Raw genomic sequence first — 16,775 nt, forward strand, 5'->3', positions numbered from 1 at the left:
TTTCTTCAAGCAGTTTTGGAACATTGTGTTTGTACCGTGGATCCAGAAGGGTATAAATCCAGTAATTGGTGTTGTCCAGAATGCGCACAATGCGTGGGTCGCGTTCAATGCAGTCCTAGGCCGAAGAGGTCATAGCCTAGGGTCACAAAACCTGTTTATTGGGCAATTTCAATGGTGGCGAGTCTGACGTACATAAATCGCAGCAATGGCCGTTAGCAACGTCTGAATCTCACGAAATGTCTCATGCAGGTAGAAGACATATTGTTAGACTTGGATTCCAAAGATGGGGTCCCTACATCTCTGCAAACCAGAGTTACAGGGGTCCAAAATTGGTAAAATCCCCCATAGGATTTCATTGGCTCCCTATTTCACTTTCCAAAATCTCACATCTTTTCAAAGGGCAATGGCTCAGCAGTACCAAATTTTCTAGCATTGTAGGGACCCTTAGGGGGAACATGACTGGTGAGTTTCGGGCCCCTAGGCCGAAGAGGTCATAGCCTAGGGTCACAAAAACCTGTTTATTGGGGCTATTTCAATGGTAGTGATGGTGACGTACATAAATCGCAGCAATGGCCGTTAGCAAAGTCTGAATCTCACGAAATGTCTCATGCAGGTAGAAGACATATTGTTAGACTTGGATTCCAAAGATGGGGTCCCTACATCTCTGCAAACCAGAGTTACAGGGGTCCAAAATTGGTAAAATCCCCCATAGGATTTCATTGGCTCCCTATTTCACTTTCCAAAATCTCACATCTTTTCAAAGGGCAATGGCTCAGCAGTACCAAATTTTCTAGCATTGTAGGGACCCTTAGGGGGAACATGACTGGTGAGTTTCTGGCCCCTAGGCCGAAGAGGTCATAGCCTAGGGTCACAAAAACCTGTTTATTGGGGCTATTTCAATGGTAGTGATGGTGACGTACATAAATCGCAGCAATGGCCGTTAGCAAAGTCTGAATCTCACGAAATGTGTCATGCAGGTAGAAGACATATTGTTAGACTTGGATTCCAAAGATGGGGTCCCTACATCTCTGCAAACCAGAGTTACAGGGGTCCAAAATTGGTAAAATCCCCCATAGGCTTTCATTGGGCCTCCTATTTACCGTTCCAAAATCTCACACCATTTCAAAGGGCAATGGCTCAGCAGTGGCAAAACTCACCAGTCATGATCCCCCTAAGGGTCCCTACAATGCTAGAAAATTTGGTACTGCTGAGCCATTGCCCTTTGAAAAGATGTGAGATTTTGGAAAGTGAAATAGGGAGCCAATGAAATCCTATGGGGGATTTTACCAATTTTGGACCCCTGTAACTCTGGTTTGCAGAGATGTAGGGACCCCATCTTTGGAATCCAAGTCTAACAATATGTCTTCTACCTGCATGAGACATTTCGTGAGATTCAGACTTTGCTAACGGCCATTGCTGCGATTTATGTACTACCATTGAAATAGCCCCAATAAACAGGTTTTTGTGACCCTAGGCTATGACCTCTTCGGCCTAGGGGCCCGAAACTCACTAGTCATGTTCCCCCTAAGGGTCCCTACAATGCTAGAAAATTTGGTACTGCTGAGCCATTGCCCTTTGAAAAGATGTGAGATTTTGGAAAGTGAAATAGGGAGCCAATGAAATCCTATGGGGGATTTTACCAATTTTGGACCCCTGTAACTCTGGTTTGCATAGATGTAGGGACCCCATCTTTGGAATCCAAGTCTAACAATATGTCTTCTACCTGCATGAGACATTTCGTGAGATTCAGACTTTGCTAACGGCCATTGCTGCGATTTATGTACGTCACCATCACTACCATTGAAATAGCCCCAATAAACAGGTTTTTGTGACCCTCGGCTATGACCTCTTCGGCCTAGGGGCCCGAAACTCACCAGTCATGTTCCCCCTAAGGGTCCCTACAATGCTAGAAAATTTGGTACTGCTGAGCCATTGCCCTTTGAAAAGATGTGAGATTTTGGAAAGTGAAATAGGGAGCCAATGAAATCCTATGGGGGATTTTACCAATTTTGGACCCCTGTAACTCTGGTTTGCAGAGATGTAGGGACCCCATCTTTGGAATCCAAGTCTAACAATATGTCTTCTACCTGCATGAGACATTTCGTGAGATTCAGACTTTGCTAACGGCCATTGCTGCGATTTATGTACGTCACCATCACTACCATTGAAATAGCCCCAATAAACAGGTTTTTGTGACCCTAGGCTATGACCTCTTCGGCCTAGGGGCCCGAAACTCACCAGTCATGTTCCCCCTAAGGGTCCCTACAATGCTAGAAAATTTGGTACTGCTGAGCCATTGCCCTTTGAAAAGATGTGAGATTTTGGAAAGTGAAATAGGGAGCCAATGAAATCCTATGGGGGATTTTACCAATTTTGGACCCCTGTAACTCTGGTTTGCAGAGATGTAGGGACCCCATCTTTGGAATCCAAGTCTAACAATATGTCTTCTACCTGCATGAGACATTTCGTGAGATTCAGACTTTGCTAACGGCCATTGCTGCGATTTATGTACGTCACCATCACTACCATTGAAATAGCCCCAATAAACAGGTTTTTGTGACCCTAGGCTATGACCTCTTCGGCCTAGGGGCCCGAAACTCACCAGTCATGTTCCCCCTAAGGGTCCCTACAATGCTAGAAAATTTGGTACTGCTGAGCCATTGCCCTTTGAAAAGATGTGAGATTTTGGAAAGTGAAATAGGGAGCCAATGAAATCCTATGGGGGATTTTACCAATTTTGGACCCCTGTAACTCTGGTTTGCAGAGATGTAGGGACCCCATCTTTGGAATCCAAGTCTAACAATATGTCTTCTACCTGCATGAGACATTTCGTGAGATTCAGACTTTGCTAACGGCCATTGCTGCGATTTATGTACGTCACCATCACTACCATTGAAATAGCCCCAATAAACAGGTTTTTGTGACCCTAGGCTATGACCTCTTCGGCCTAGGGGCCCGAAACTCACCAGTCATGTTCCCCCTAAGGGTCCCTACAATGCTAGAAAATTTGCCACTGCTGAGTAATTGCCCTTTGAAAAGATGTGAGATTTTGGAACTGTAAATAGGAGGCCCAATGAAAGCCTATGGGGGATTTTACCAAATTTGGAGCCCTGTAACTCTGGTTTGCAGAGATGTAGGGAACCCATCTTTGGAGCCCAAGTCTAACAATATGTCTTCTACCTGCATGAGACATTTCGTGAGATTCAGACGTTGCTAACGGCCATTGCTGCGATTTATGTACGTCAGACTCGCCACCATTGAAATTGCCCAATAAACAGGTTTTGTGACCCTAGGCTATGACCTCTTCGGCCTAGGACTGCATTGAACGCGACCCACGCATTGTGCGCATTCTGGACAACACCAATTACTGGGTTTATACCCTTCTGGATCCACGGTACAAACACAATGTTCCAAAACTGCTTGAAGAAAGAGCCAGACAGGTCAAAATGGAAGAATACCAGCAGGCCCTTGTGGAGACTTTAGAGAGGAGATTGACATCCTCCCCCTCCTCTAGCCAGGTGTACGCCGACAGACTGACTTCCGCAAACCCAGGACGACCAGGAGGGCAGCAAACAACACAAGCCGCAGCTAGTGCCCAAAAGGGAATGGTATCGGCAGTGTCCTTGGAGTGGGAAAATTTTCTGACACCCATGCAGCAGCACACAGAACAGCAAGCGTGCAGATCCACCTCCAACACCGATCGCCTGGAGAAGATGGTCAAGGACTACATGTCAGATGGCGTAGCTGTGTTGAACAATCCATCTGCACCCTTCAACTATTGGGTATCGAAGCTAGACACCTGGCACAAACTGGCAATGTACGCAATAGAGGTGCTGGCTTGCCCGGCAGCCAGCGTTATGTCGGAACGCTGTTTCAGTGCTGCCGGAGGCATCGTCACAGATCGGCGGCGTATCCGCCTCTCCACAGAAAATGCAGACCGTCTGACTCAAATTAAAATGAATCAATCCTGGATTGGAAACGACTACGCAACACTCCCGGACCCCAACCAAGTAACATGAACAATGAACATCTGTGATGGGTTAGCGTTTCCGGTCCCTGTTTATTGAACCTCTCATCTGTATTACATTTATGACTGCATGGCGACAAAATGCAAATTGCTATCCGCACGCTTCTTGTCCTCATGCAAGGCCTGGGTTGTTGTGTCTCAAAGCGTGGCCTTCTCCTCCTGCGCCACCCTCCTCTTGTTCCATCACGTGTGCTGCTGCTGGGTTAGCGTTACCGGTCCCTTTTCCTGGAACCTCTAATATGTATTACATTTATGACTGCATGCCGACAAAAAGCATGTTACCTGTGCAAAGAAAACAGACATTTCCCGCATTTAAAAGACAGTTTTCCCTTTGAAACTTTAAAATCGATTTTCTCAAAAACTATAAGCTCTTTTTGCTAAATTTTTTTTCCTCTTGTACCCACTCCCAAGGTGCACATACCCTGTAAATTTGGGGTATGTAGTATGTAAGGAGGCTTTACAAAGCACGAAAGTTCGGGTCCCCATTGACTTCCATAATGTTCGGAGTTCGGCCATGTTCGGCCCGAACCCGAACATCTAGATGTTCGCCCAACACTACACGTGACCCGTTCGGCCAATCACAGCGCTAGCCGAACGTTCGGGTAACGTTCGGCCATGCGCTCTTAGTTCGGCCATATGGCCGAACAGTTTGGCCGAACACCATCAGGTGTTCGGCCGAACCCGAACATCACCCGAACAGGGTGATGTTCTGCAGAACCCGAACAGTGGCGAACACTGTTCGCCCAACACTACTTGACACCCATCAACAATTGTTTTGGGGGCCTCAAAGGGGGTCTCCCTTTATCAAGGCATGTAAATGTATTTGCCCTGATAAAGGGGAGCTCTTTGAAGCTCCAAAAAAAAACAATTGCCATGTGGATGGCACGCTAAAAAGCTGTGCTTTTAAAAGTTAATCTGCTGACGATACTTGAACTTTCTGTTGTTGTGATGATAATTAGCCAGATCATCATTTGTCATGCTCCTAAAAACATTTGGATGGTGTGCCATCTCGCTTCTGGGTTTGTGGATGGCAAAAAAAAGTATAATTTAAAATACATAGCTAAAATATGTACATTTGTCACAGAGTAAAATGTACTGTAAATTACTTTTTTTTTCTATGTTGCTGTCACTTATGATAGGTACTGTCAATTTGACAATTTTGACAGGTTTTGGACAGTTGGAGTGAGCAGCTGCCATCCAGGCAGATCAACAATAGCTACTGTAAGTGACAGCTAATTAGTAAAAAGTAATTTATAATACATTTTACTCTGGGACAGATGTACACCTTCCAGCATATGTATGTATACACCTGTATCTTACATTTCTATCACGCTGGTGGTCTGTTATTGGAACAACCTAATCATCACAAGAAAATAACCTGAATAATCTCAATGTTCTATGCTATCATTTAACAGCTTCGGCTTCTCCCCCGCCCTCCTTCGTGAGGGATGTGGGGTGGGTGTGGCCGGGTGCGGCGCGCTCCGATTGGTTGGATGTCTTCTTATAGGTTATGCAGGGTTCATGTTGTGTTGCTTGTTTTTACCACACCCACCTGAGGAAACCGGAAGTGTCCGGTGAAACATGTCGTGGCTACATGTGGTATGATTGGCGAGTGGCTGGCTGCTACCCTGACGCTCCCGCCCGCTCTCTGCACCAGCGGACCTGCTCAGCTCCCCACAACTCCTGCAACAACCTGGGTGTCACTTGCATGGCACTCAGAGTCCATTACTCCGCAACCGCATGGGATTTGCCTGGGACTACATATCTTGCACATATCCTGTGGATACAGTGACTCTAAACTTGGAGGCTGGACACCGAGGACTCGGTACTGTATAGCACAAACTGTTAGCTTGCATGAACTGCTTCTGCTTTGCTTTGCTCATCTGCATACAGCGTCGGCTTCCTGTCATTTATCCACTCTGATCCATATGACTGTGCTTGCATTTATATCCTAAGTGCTTTACTTGCTATGTTGGCTTATGAACGCCTGGATTAATGACTGCATGTAGCTGCATCTGACAAGTTACCACTATCTGCTGGCTCTGTGTTAAACTGAGCCTTGGTGAAGAGGGCAGTCATCGGTTGCCCTATGGACATGCACAAATTCCTTTGCGGATTAGGAAAGTGTTGCTCTCCGTTGCTTGAGTGACATTCTCAGGGGAATCGCTATATAGCATTAAAACTCATTATGTTTGTTGGGGTGAGCTGTGGCTGGCGGGGTTAGTGGAGTGCGTTGTGTGAGTGCGGGGTGGTCTGATCAACCACCGCCGGTGTTTTAGGAGAACAATCTTGTTTTACTTACTTTTTTGATATTCTAATAAAAATTATGATATTTTATTGATTGAACCAGTCTGTGTTACATTCTCTGGGGTATACGTGCCCCGTATCTTTCCTCCAAGCTTTTTTTTTTGTATCATTTAACAAAGCATTGAGAAATATTCATGCTTTAGTGAATTAAATATTTTTAGAAGTGAGAATGGAGAGAGGAGGATTTATTTTAGAATAGATGTTTCTTTTCCAGTAATTTCAAGATATAAAAATGAAAATTGTGCATTGAAATGGTTGTAAATCTTTCTTGTCAGTTTGTCAGTAATTCAAGGCTCTTTGAATTCTATGATTTGAATATAAAGCATCAAAACCAATAGGAGATCCGAAATCTGAATGTCCCTTGCAGAAAAATAAAGTATGCAAAGTACACTTTTGCCTTCCTAATGTGGTAGGTATTTGTAAGCATCTCTTCAGCAGATTGAATTATGCAAACTTTATCTAGTGGTTTTGGCTCCTCTTAAAGAGGAACTTCAGCCTAAACAAACATACTGTCATTAAGTTACATTAGTTATGTTAATTAAAATAGATACCAGTTGTGTTCAAAATTATTCAACCCCCACTGAAATGGAGTGTTTTGGCCAGTTTGACATTGATTTTGAGCATTTCAGTCATCTTGTTTACAATTAAATCAAAGAGGCACTTGTAAGTCAGACAAATATAACATTTATAATGAAGTAACAACAAATGTCTTTCCTGTGCTCACATCATTATCAGTTTTATTCAACCCCCAAGTGACATTCATTTTTAGTACTTAGTACAACAATTCTTTTCCAGTTATAACAGCTTTTAAACGTGAAGCATAACTTGACACAACTGTCTTGCAGAGATCTACGGGTATCTTAGCCCATTCTTCATGGGCAAAAGCCTCCAGTTCAGTCACATTCTTAGGCTTGCGCGCTGCAACTGCTTTCTTTAAAGCCGTATCGTCACCATAAAAATCAAATTTCAACAGCAACTGGTCTGAGTGTATTAAGTGATAAAGATGCTAATCCTGCATTCAAAACTTTCAAAACTTTTTCTGCTGTTATGATTTGGAGTTATCACATACTTAAGGAGCACTGGCCCTTTAGTAGTCGGTGCCAAAGAATTGCATGCTGGGGGTTCTTTTTATCTATAATCTATTCCTCCTCTTCCCTTTATTTCCCTCCCAGCTCCTTATCTGAAACCTAATCCCCTACTCACTTGTGTTTACAAGCAAGGCTGAGGCGACTCAGCGATTGGAGGAGACAAGAAAAAAAGTAAAGGGCAGAAATGACATCACGAGGTAGCCTTAACTGTGGGCAAAAGACATGGCCCCCACCAGGAACAGAATTCTCATCATTTACTATATAACATTCACTGAAATCAAAACGTGGACAGTGTAATACATGTGTTATGTAAGTAGATCAAGTATTTATCTACTTATATATGTGGTTTTTTTCTCTGGCATAGTATGGCTGATCCTACTGCTTTAAGTCCCACCAGAGGTTCTCAATTGGATTTAAGTCTGGTGACTGCGATGGCCACTCCAAAATGTTCCAGCCTTTAATCTGCAACCATGCTCTAGCCTACTGGACTTGGAGGTATTCTTGGGATCATTGTCCTGTTGAAAGGTCCAATATCTCCCAAGCCTCAGGTTTGTGACGGACTGCATCACATTTTCTTCCAATATCCCCTGGTACTGAAAATAATTCACGGTACCTTGCACGCTGAAGCTTCCCTGTACCTGCAGAAGCAAAACAACCCCAAAGCATGACTGACCCCCGCCATGATTCACAGTAGGCAAGGTGTTCTTTTCTTCATAGGCCTTGTTCTTCCTCCTAAAAAAAACAAATTCGCGCCAAAACAGCAGAACGAGAACAATAACATCAGAATTCCCATCATGGTTTGCACAGCATCAGGGGACAAATGCCCAGGCAGTTTTCTTTGATGGGGTGGAGCTTAGTTTCTGTGCAGCAAAAAATGAGGCTTGGGTAAGAAAAACAAAGTTCTGATGCTGTGAAACTGTTAAAGAAACACCAAGCCCTTTTCCGTGCTGCTGAACAGATTTTTAGTCTGGAGGTTCACTTTAATGTAACTAGTGACTGCTATCCCTTACAAGCCCACCATAGAGCAATAGCATTCCACACCTTACAATGAGGATGCCCCTCAACAATATTAATTAAAAAAAAGAAGAAGAAACAACCAGGCTATAGGTGTGCTAAACAAGAAGTTTTGAGTGTATGCCTGGCTTTTCTGAAGTGATGCATTATGGTATAACTGCTTGCTCATGTGAAGCTGAATACTAGCAAAATTGTACTTTGTACGGTATAACTGTAATAGTCAGTTAATGCCTAGGCATACAGCTAAGCATAATCTGGCCTCTTTAAATGACCACTATGGTAAACCTGTAAATATATATGTATATGGTATACATTTGTCCATGAGTAAAATGCATTATAAATTATTTTTTCAGATCAGATCTGATATCAGATCTTATATATTCCGGTGACTGTGACATAGGAAAAAAAGTAATTTATTGTGTATTTTAGTCTTGAAGAAATGTACTGTATGTCTTCTATGTAGGTGTTTTCATGTATTTTACATTTTACAGTTTTTCCTTTACATTTTTCATATTGTGCTTCTGACTCCTCACCATATATCCATGCCCCCCTTTCTCCTGAGTTTATTTTCTATGATTAGCATTAATGTTTTATGCCGTTGGCTCCTGCAGCTTCAACTGCCGTGATCTTATGGCATCACAATTTTCTCAGAGATCTGTGGCATTCTCTGTACACTCGTCTGCAATTGTGCCGGGCTAAGCGCCAAAAGTGGCTGCATAGGGGGACTCTGAGTGTGAGTTACACTTCATACCCCCCTGCACTTGGTATAACTTTTTTGTAGAACTGCATGTATAACATCTTTCATTTTGACTTTATAGTCACTTTAAGATGGTGCGTCATTTACAGCTGTTTTCTTTCTTTTCTTTCAGCAGAGATTAAAGAGGCATACATCCCATTATTTATTTTTTTCTTAATTGTTTGAGATAGCAAGTCATTACTAAAATTAAACAAAAGTGTAGCCCATTTTTAAGTTTTTCTAACAGTAGATCTAAGGGCTCGTTTCCACCATAGCGAATCCGCATGCAGCGCCGACATGCGGATTCGCTTGGTACATTGAAGTGGCCGGGGCTGTTTCCATATGTGCGGCGTGCGGGAGCGATTTGGCGGCGGGCCAAATCTGCACGACGGGACCCACAGAATTCGCCTGCGTCGGGAATCCATGCGAATCGCCGCTAATGTATTTAATAGGAAAAACGCATGCATTTTTACATGCGTTTTTACCCGCGATTCGCGTGCGATTTCGCACCTTTTTCAATGTTATTTTGCCCTGGCAGAGTCATGGTTAATCTCGCATTGCACCCTGCCATGCGAAATCGCGGGTAAAAACGCATGCGGAAACGCATCCGCATGCGTTTTTACAAGCGTCGGGATGCCGGCGAAATCGCGTCGCAACAGTGGAAACGGGCCCTAAACTTGGACAACCACGAGTTTTTGTTTCTGCAAGTTGAAGTAAAGACAATTTATAATTTTGGATTGGTTGCATGGTAGAAAACTGAAATTGTCTCACACAAAGTTAGAACAGGAGCACAAAGATAAGAAATGTAGACAAAACTAACAATGATATAAACAATGTATAAACTTGAAGATGTTCAATATATAAAATAATGCAGATTTGAACATTATGTGTATTGCTGTATGTATTGTGTAACGCCTCTTGTTTTATGTGTTGTCACTAAGAGTATATTTGTGCTTTCATGAGTTTCAATTATAACTGAGCCTAAATCTGCTCCTTGCAGTGCTCCATAGTAGCACTGCAAGAGAAAGATGATCATATACATTGTAGCTTGTGGTGGTGTAAGCGAGGGTGAGGGTAACATCACAGATGTCTTAATCAATTGCTCACAACTGAAAATGTACAACTTTCATTATTTTACACAGCAAACAATTATTCAAGAAATGCAAACTACCCAGGTTAGTATATATTCCACAAATGTAAATCCGCAACCCGAGGTTTAGCACCAGACACCTGTAACGTGTATGCAGCTGGTGAAACTCTTCCAAATTAACCTTTGTTATTCCTGGTACAGATCAACTTTCCTATCTATCTATCTATACAAAATAACAGTCACAGAAAACATGTTCATATAATTGTTTATCCTCTCTATGCTTTGTACCTCCAAGGTAAACATCGTGGAAATGCAAATTTACGACGCTGAATGTCTTGAAGGAAATCACTTAGACCTTTTATTCTTCAAATCAACTGCATCACTCAAGATGTCAGCAGACTTTCCACCAAGCGTCATGTCATGGACACACCTCCTATATGTTCTGCATTGCTTTCAGCTGCCCAGGAGAGTCATCCATAAGTATTTCATCAGGGAATTTTAGTCGGTTAGATATAAGAAACTTTGTAAGTGATGTAGGGGCCAGTTTATAGAAGGATGCATGTTGGGTTTGCACAATACTCACCTTTAGTAAGTCACATAATCACATTTGGAAGGTTTCATTTATTTATATTTCATCAACAAATGTATTCTTTTGAAAACATCTGGATTCATTCCACTTCTCACGCTGCAAAATAGGCTGATAATATTCATCATAATTCTAAAAGATGAATGTTTCCTGTCTGCCATTTCTATGGAGATTTGATGCAGAAAAAAACACGGATTCTAATGCCCGACACATTTGTGTAGTTGCATACAGTATGTCAGCATTCGCATTCAGGAAAATTCATTGGTATGCATAAGTGTGCTGTGAATGTCATTCCACCAGCCCTTCATAAAATGGCCCAACCGTGTGTCTCTGAAAATATATTATAAATCTACTGTTCTCCTTTTTGGGTTGTAAATATTTGTGTTCTTGTATACTTATGTATTTTTATGTGATGCATCTCATTAAATCTCTTCCAATTATGTTAAACCTTTTAAAGCCAGTATTTTTCGTCTCTATCGTGCACAAAATTTCAGGTTTTTGGCTTCCCATAGCCACAATGTAATATTGCAGTCTATAGCTAAGCTTCTCCCCATGCACCAAAACCACATGCTCCAGTCCACTTCCCATGCACCCCCAACAGCCTGCCCAGGCCCATGTTAACCACTTAACGACCAGCCAATGCTGATAGGCGGTGGCTGGTCGCATGTGGGTTTCCATGGAAACGACCGTTCGAGCGGCTGATCCTGTCAGTTCACGGCGGGGGGCTCCGTGAACAGCCTGCGAGCCTCCGATCGCGGCTCGCAGGCTAAATGTAAACACCCGGGGACGTAATCCCTGGTGTTTACATCGTACGGCGCTGCTGTCACACAGATCGGCGATCCCAGGCCTCTGATTGGCCGGGAATTGCCGCCATCTGATAGGTTGAAGCCTATCTGAGGCGGTACAGGATGGATCGCTGTCCTGTACCGCCTACATTGAGAAGGGGAGGGAGGGAAGGAGAGGGAGGGGAGAATAGCGCTGCGGAGGGGGCTTTGAGGAGCCCCCCGCTAGGCACAAGGCAGCGGCGGCGATCAGACCCCCCCAACAGGACATCCCCCTAGTGGGAAAAAAAGGGGGGGGGGAAGTCTGATTGCCCTGCCTAAAACCTGATCTGTGCTGGGGGCTGAGGAGCCCACGCAGCACAAATCACAGAATAATCAGCCGATCCTTAAGTGGTTAAAAGAGATCAAGTGATCATTAGTGCCCTAATCCTCTACACAGTCCCAACTTCAGTATAGACAAAAACGTGCTGCTAGTAGATGATTATATGTCAGACTCAGGGGGGCACACTTTACTTGTGCTTGCACTGTGTCTGGCTGGCTGCCTTTTTCCAGGCTGCTGCCTCCATGCCACCACCAGTAAAAGAGGTGAGAGCTACCAGGCAACAGTGCGATACAACAGCCTATAGACATCTGCCACCATAGAAACAAGGGAATCGGGCACTCGGGAGGTAGTGGGATTTTTTTATGAGCAATTCAGAGGTAATTACAGACATTGCAGACAGACAGACTGAATTTGCTTACTTTTTTCCCAGACTCTCTGTATATTCGGGGAGGATTGATAACCCTTTCCTACTCTTTCTAGAATATGACGAAATTTAACGCACGGAAGTATCTCCAGGCATAGACTGTTGTTGCACAGAAGCGTGGTAATATTGCCATGCACAGACTTTGCACAGCCACATTACCCTTACTGCCAACACTGTGTCTTGTGAGTTATGCCATTACCACGACCCAAGGTACTCCACTAGCAAGATCATCTTTACTAACAAGCGTTGTTTGTAGTGCGGGTTACCTTAGCAACAGTCATGCTAGTCGAGAACCGCGGGTCACGCTAATTTCATAACTAAGGGTACATGATTGTCGGTAGTAAGGGTAATGTTGTCGTGTGATGTCGCTGCATGGTAATATAACAGTGCTTTCATGCATCAGGCCCATGATCACATAAGCAGTTGTGTTGCAGAAGAATTCTGCCTGTCAACTCGCTGCCCATACACATCTATGAGCCTGTTCACAGCTTTGCATTGTTCTTTCTCGCTGCATGCAGGCTTTGTATTAATGTCTATGTAAGTCTCCATTGCAGTTCACACTCATTATATTTTGTTCATTATGCAATTTGCAAAGTGTGAATCCAGCCTGAATGTGTGCATGATCAAACAATGTATTTATCTTGAGAGTGCAAGCTTCATTAGTTTAATATGAATCTGAAGTCAATTTCTAGGTGTAAGAATGTGTTATAACTGCCTCACTTATTGACATATGTTTCTAGAACAGATCTTCTCTTTAACCTCATTGGATTTCCTTTTAGTGAAGGGAGTCCAGGGATGATCAATATTTATTTGATTTATTAGGGCCTTTTCACATGCATTTTTTTAATGTTTACCACCATCCATGGCACTCATCATTAAGCTCTGCCCATTCAAATGAATGGGCAGTACCATTACATTGTTTCCCACCATTTACCCTAGGTTCCAGGGTTGCTTAAAGTGGACCCAAATTAAAAATACAAGATTTCAGAAATAAAAATCTATTTTCTAAATTATAATAATAAATAACAGCCTTTTTTTTAGCTGCCTGATGACAAATATAAAATATTTTACATTTAATGGAGGAACCTCTCCCTTCCTTTCATATTGCCAGGACCGAATCCGTCAGACTGGTGGAGGAGATAAAAATCAAAAACAAAACATAGGCTGCTACTGATTATGTCACAGGGTAGGTGATCTCAGCTCGTGTGAGATTTCCCATAGATGACGCCCCTGTGAGGGAGGGTAGCTGATTACAAACACACCCATGATCTAAAACCTCCTCCTAAGCTCAGAAGTATGGCTGCCACCTGTATACAGGGCCGGCCCGCTCATGATGCGGGGTGAAATGTTTGCCTCAGGCGGCAAACTTCTAGGGTCGTCCGGGGGGGGGAGGGCGCCGAGCCGGAGGGGTAGCGAGCAGGACGGGGGTATTGGGCCTAGCGGTAGGGAGGGACCCCCCCTCCCTCGCCTGGGTCCCCTGATCTGCGCTCCCCTCCAGCTTAAATAGGAAGCAGCCGATGCCCAATAGTAAGAGGCACGGGCGGGGAGGACTCACCTTATCCGCGTTCCAGCGTGCGCTCCACTGACGTCACTTCCTGCATTGCCGTCCACTTAGAATACAAAACGCAGAAAAGGTGAGTCATCCCCGCCCGTGCCTCTTACTAATGGGCATCCGCTGCTTCCTATTTAAGCTGGAGGGGAGCGCAGATCGGGGACCCAGGCGAGGGAGGGGTCCGACCCCCCCCCCCTCCCCACCGCTAGGCCCAATACATCCGTCCTGCTCGCTACCCCTCCGGCTTGGTGGCCCCCCACGGGGGGGGGGGGGAGTAGTATGCGGCGGCGGCAATTTTTTCCTAAATTTGCCTCAGGCGGCAAAAAGTCTAGGCCCGGCCCTGCCTGTATAACCCTAGTTATGAAAACAGAAGGGTGAAAAGCATGCACTGAAATGCTCATAGGCTTGAAGGAGTGTTTATTTATCTTTGTATGTGTCAGAGTGGTGCAACTAAATATTTGGAATACAAAAAAAATCAGCTTTAACGCTGCCAAATGCTTGCAGAAGAAGCATTTGAATGTGACGCCACACCAGCCGGTTCAGACCCCTGTCTGAACCGGCTCTTAAGCACCATTATTTTCAGCAGAAATGCATGCATAGTTCATGCATCATACATTCGTAGAGATGCAGGTATGGTATCCCCACTCACTCCACAGGTGACACAATTCTGACCTCTGCATTGGTAGAGAGGCTGAAGGATAACATCAGAAGGGGAGTGTGTGCTCACATTTCAGCTACCTGGCACTAGCAAGATGCACCTGATTTCAAGACGCGATTGTCTACTTTATAGTATAAACACCATTGAGGTTGGGAACACACTAGGCAGTGCGTGAACGTTTTGTTGCATATGCGTTTGTGCCTTTTCAGTGAGTTTGCGTGTGGTTTCAATACATACGCATTTTTGTTCCGCACATGCGTTTTCTTGCGTTTTGCGTGCGTTTTAATGCGTTTGTGGTTTGCATATATAAATTGCATATGCATTTTGTATGCGTTTTTGATAAGCGTTTTATGCTAATCACTAAGAAGTCAACAGGAAGCTGAAATGCATCATCAAACTTGGTGTTTTGTTTTTTTTGTAAACGCGCTAAAAACGCACTAAAGCCCAATACTTGCTTCACCATTGACAAGCATTATGTGAGATGCGTTTTGGAAAAATATGCAGCAAGTCCTGCGTTTTAAAAAACGCACATTGCACAATGCAAACATATGCGTTTCTCCATGTGGCCCATTGACTTGCATTATGTGTTGTCTGCTGCGTTTTCCACAATGCTAGTGTTTCTGCCTAGTGTTTTCCTACCCTTACTGTTAAGGCTACTAAGATGATAGATCTCCTTTAGGCTGGGAGCACACTTCTCTGTGTGGAAACCATGAGTTTTCTGCTGTATGTTTCTGCGGGGGGGGGGGGGGGGGGTTCTGCATTTGCATTTTCCTGTTTGGGATTTTCATGCGTTTTCATTTTGCATTCTTAATTCATATTTTAAAGAGTGAAAAATACATTATCAAATCTGTTTTCCACTCCTCCTCCTTCCCTCAAATGCATCAAAAAATGCATGCGAATCACATGCAGTTTGCATGAAGTATGAGGGAAGGAGGAACTTGCTGTGAGATTTTAACTCACATAACATTGCATTGGAAAACGCATCCCAGTATGATTTTTGTGCAATTTAACATTCATGGAAAATGCATGCAATTGTGCTAAGTGTGCTTCCTACCTTAAAGAGAACCCGAGGCGGGGTTCTAACAACAAAATCCCCATACAGAGGCTGGGTCTGCCTATAGAGCCCAGCCTCTGTTGCTATTTAGATTCCCCCTAAATCCCCCCTGCGCTCAGCGAGACCCGAGGGGGCTTAGGGGGAATCTAAATAGCAACAGAGGCTGGGCTCTATAGGCAGACCCGGCCTCTGTATGGGAATTTTGTTGTTAGAACCCCGCCTCGGGTTCTCTTTAAAAAGTCGTGTGTCTGAATTTGTTTTTAAACATTACTGTGATCAGAATTATTTAAATTCTTTGCAGTCACTTCTTAAATAAAAGATAAGTAACATGACACAAAAAAATACCTGTTTAACAATCAGATACTTTTCCACTTGCTGAAATGACTTTCTACCAGCTAGCTTTACATCATATAAATTAGGGATGGGACGAATCCACAATTTCTTCGAATCCGAATCCGGATCCGAATCTAAAAAGGTTCTCGAATATCTCGAACCTTTCGAATCCCGAATCTAACGAATCCTGCACATAAAAATTGTGCGATCCGTGGTATAGTTGCCCGCAGTATAGGTACCCAGGCACAGGTAGCGAGGTAAAGGTGCCTTCAGTATAGCTAGCTAGGTATGGGTGCCTTCAATATTGGTAGCTTTCAGTATAGGTAGCAAGGTATAGGGGCCTTCAGTATAGGTAGCAGGGTTTATGGGCCTTCAGTATAGGTAGCAGGGTATATGGGCCTTCAGTATAGGTAGCAGGGTATATGGGCCTTCAGTATAGGTAGCAGGGTATATGGGCCTTCAGTATAGGTAGCAGGGTATATGGGCCTTCAGTATAGGTAGCAGGGTATATGGGCCTTCAGTATAGGTAGCAGGGTATATGGGCCTTCAGTATAGGTAGCAGGGTATATGGGCCTTCAGTATAGGTAGCAGGGTATATGGGCCTTCAGTATAGGTAGCAGGGTATATGGGCCTTCAGTATAGGTAGCAGGGTATATGGGCCTTCAGTATAGGTAGCAGGGTATATGGGCCTTCAGTATAGGTAGCAGGGTATATGGGCCTTCAGTATAGGTAGCAGGGTATATGGGCCTTCAGTATAGGTAGCAGGGTATAGGGGCCTTCAGTATAGGTAGCAGGGTATAGG

General features: G+C 43.9%; 1 protein-coding gene across 4 annotated transcripts in view; it reads left to right on the plus strand.

The window, feature by feature from the left end:
• Nucleotides 1-16,775, plus strand: part of RPH3AL (rabphilin 3A like (without C2 domains)) — a 372,551-nt gene that overhangs the window by 342,495 nt on the left and 13,281 nt on the right. For 2 of the 4 annotated variants that reach the window (XM_068268619.1, XM_068268621.1), the window contains one exon: nucleotides 10,558-11,483. The exons of the other annotated variants lie outside the window; for them this stretch is intronic. In XM_068268619.1, coding sequence (XP_068124720.1) covers nucleotides 10,558-10,592 — 35 coding nt within the window. In that variant the 3' untranslated portion in view covers nucleotides 10,593-11,483. Of the gene's footprint in view, nucleotides 1-10,557; nucleotides 11,484-16,775 lie in introns of those variants that run through there. 4 annotated transcript variants of the gene reach the window in all.

Source organism: Hyperolius riggenbachi, chromosome 2 (genome assembly GCF_040937935.1).
Source record: "Hyperolius riggenbachi isolate aHypRig1 chromosome 2, aHypRig1.pri, whole genome shotgun sequence".
Lineage (NCBI taxonomy): Eukaryota > Metazoa > Chordata > Amphibia > Anura > Hyperoliidae > Hyperolius > Hyperolius riggenbachi.